General features: G+C 67.8%; 1 protein-coding gene across 1 annotated transcript; it reads left to right on the top strand.

Moving 5' to 3' along the window:
- Positions 1-867: 867 nt before the first annotated feature.
- Positions 868-1,636, top strand: LOC115284786 (calcium and integrin-binding family member 2; the record flags this gene model as incomplete). The annotated part of the gene is made up of 2 exons (XM_029931254.1): positions 868-1,063; positions 1,253-1,636. Coding segments are annotated over 2 exons (218 nt in total), but the record flags the coding sequence as incomplete, so codon positions are not given.
- Between the last annotated feature and the right edge of the window lie 101 nt (positions 1,637-1,737).

The raw sequence follows: 1,737 nt of genomic DNA on the forward strand, positions 1-1,737 counted from the left end.
GGGGGCAGGAGGCCACAGTGGGGACTCTGGGGGGCCTGCCAGCCGGCCTGGGTGGGGGCGGGGGCAGGAGGCCACAGTGGGGACTCTGGGGGGCCTGCCAGCCGGCCTGGGTGGGGCGGGGGCAGGAGGCGGAGTGCTGGCCTTCCCACCAGCAGCCACCTCTTCACCTGTCAGTGTCTGGCTACAGCCCATGCAGGGGCTCAGCAGGCGGAGCCCGGAGGTCTAGAAAGCCTCCTGAAAGTGGTGTTTGAGCTGAAACCTGAAGGACCAGTGGGAACTTACTGGACAGACAAGTGGGGACAGTCTGGGCAGAAGGGCAGAGACCTGGGAGCGCATGTCGAGGTCACCGCCGCGAGCCTCACTGGGTCGTGTGGCTGTTCTGTGGGTGGTGGAACCAAACCATGAGCCCGCTCTGTGCACAAAGGCCAGCCTGGGCCTCCCTCTGAGGGGCTCCCGCGGTGCCTGGCGGGGGCCTGCGGGAGGCCACGTGGGGCAGCTAGGGAAGGGGGTGCTCATGGGCCACAGGCTCAGTTGGCTGCCCGGCTCCCGCTCCAAGCCACCCTTGAACCTGGATTCAGTCGCTTGGCCTTTCCTCTGCTCCAGGGGGGCACAGGGCCCACTGTGGGATGTGGCCGGAGCGCCTGGTGTCCCCACAGGCCCCAGACTCAGACCCTGCAGTGTCTCAGGCCAGGTTTGGACCCGTGGACACTTGACCGGTCATAAATGTTGACCTGGCAGACATGGTGTTCGTCTCGTGCCTGTGGGGGTGCGCTGTCGGTCCCTGTCGGTGGGGCACAGGGCCTGGTGGCCCCAGGGCCGTGGGGTGCCGGGCGGGACCCTCGGCCTGAGCGCCTCCACCGCCCGCAGACTTCAACACGGACAACTTCATCTGCAAGGAGGACCTGGAGCGGACGCTGGCCCGGCTCACCAAGTCGGAGCTGGACGAGGACGAGGTGGTGCTGGTGTGCGACAAGGTCATCGAGGAGGCCGACCTGGACGGCGACGGCAAGCTGGGCTTCGCCGACTTTGAGGACATGATTGCCAAGGCGCCCGACTTCCTCAGGTGTGGCCCGCAGCCGTGGGCCGGGGCCGGGGACCCGGGGGCAGCGGGCGCCCGGCTCCCACCTTGTCCTCGGAGCCGGTCCGCTGTGTCCTCCGTGTCCTCCCCAAGGGACTGTCCAGCGCTGGGCCAGGAGCATGTTGGCTTTCCGCCGAAGGGCCCTCACCCATACAGCCCTTCCTCTCTTTCTAGCACCTTCCACATCCGGATCTGAGGACACTGCGGAGGGTGCGAGGCCCAGACGCCGACCTTCTGGCTCCGCTGTCCACACAAGTGACCTCCGAGCTGCCCGGAAAAGACGCTGTGGCCTCTGGGGTTATACCCCCCAACACGTCCTCGGCCCTTTCAGCAAAAAATCCTTAACCAGGGAAGGGGGGTGTGAGGGCAGAGCCCTTCCCAGACCCCCGGCCCCACCACAGGCCCTCCTCCGTCCCCCGGGTTCCCCAGACCCTCGTCCTCTCCCCCCCAGAATGGCCGCCCCGGGGGGGGAGAAGGCACAGGCCCTGTGGGACAGGGGCTCCGTGCACGGCCCAGTCGCCCCGGGCGAGGTGAGAAGAAGAGGCTATGTGGTCTTTCTCCAGAGCCCAGTGTGAAGCTGTGTGGACAGGGCTGCGTCCCCGTCCCTGGCGCTGGGCCCTGGGCGCCCCCTGCCCTCCCCGAGACAATCCTCACTGGTG

Source organism: Suricata suricatta, unplaced genomic scaffold (assembly GCF_006229205.1).
Source record: "Suricata suricatta isolate VVHF042 unplaced genomic scaffold, meerkat_22Aug2017_6uvM2_HiC HiC_scaffold_2092, whole genome shotgun sequence".
NCBI classification, from domain to species: domain Eukaryota; kingdom Metazoa; phylum Chordata; class Mammalia; order Carnivora; family Herpestidae; genus Suricata; species Suricata suricatta.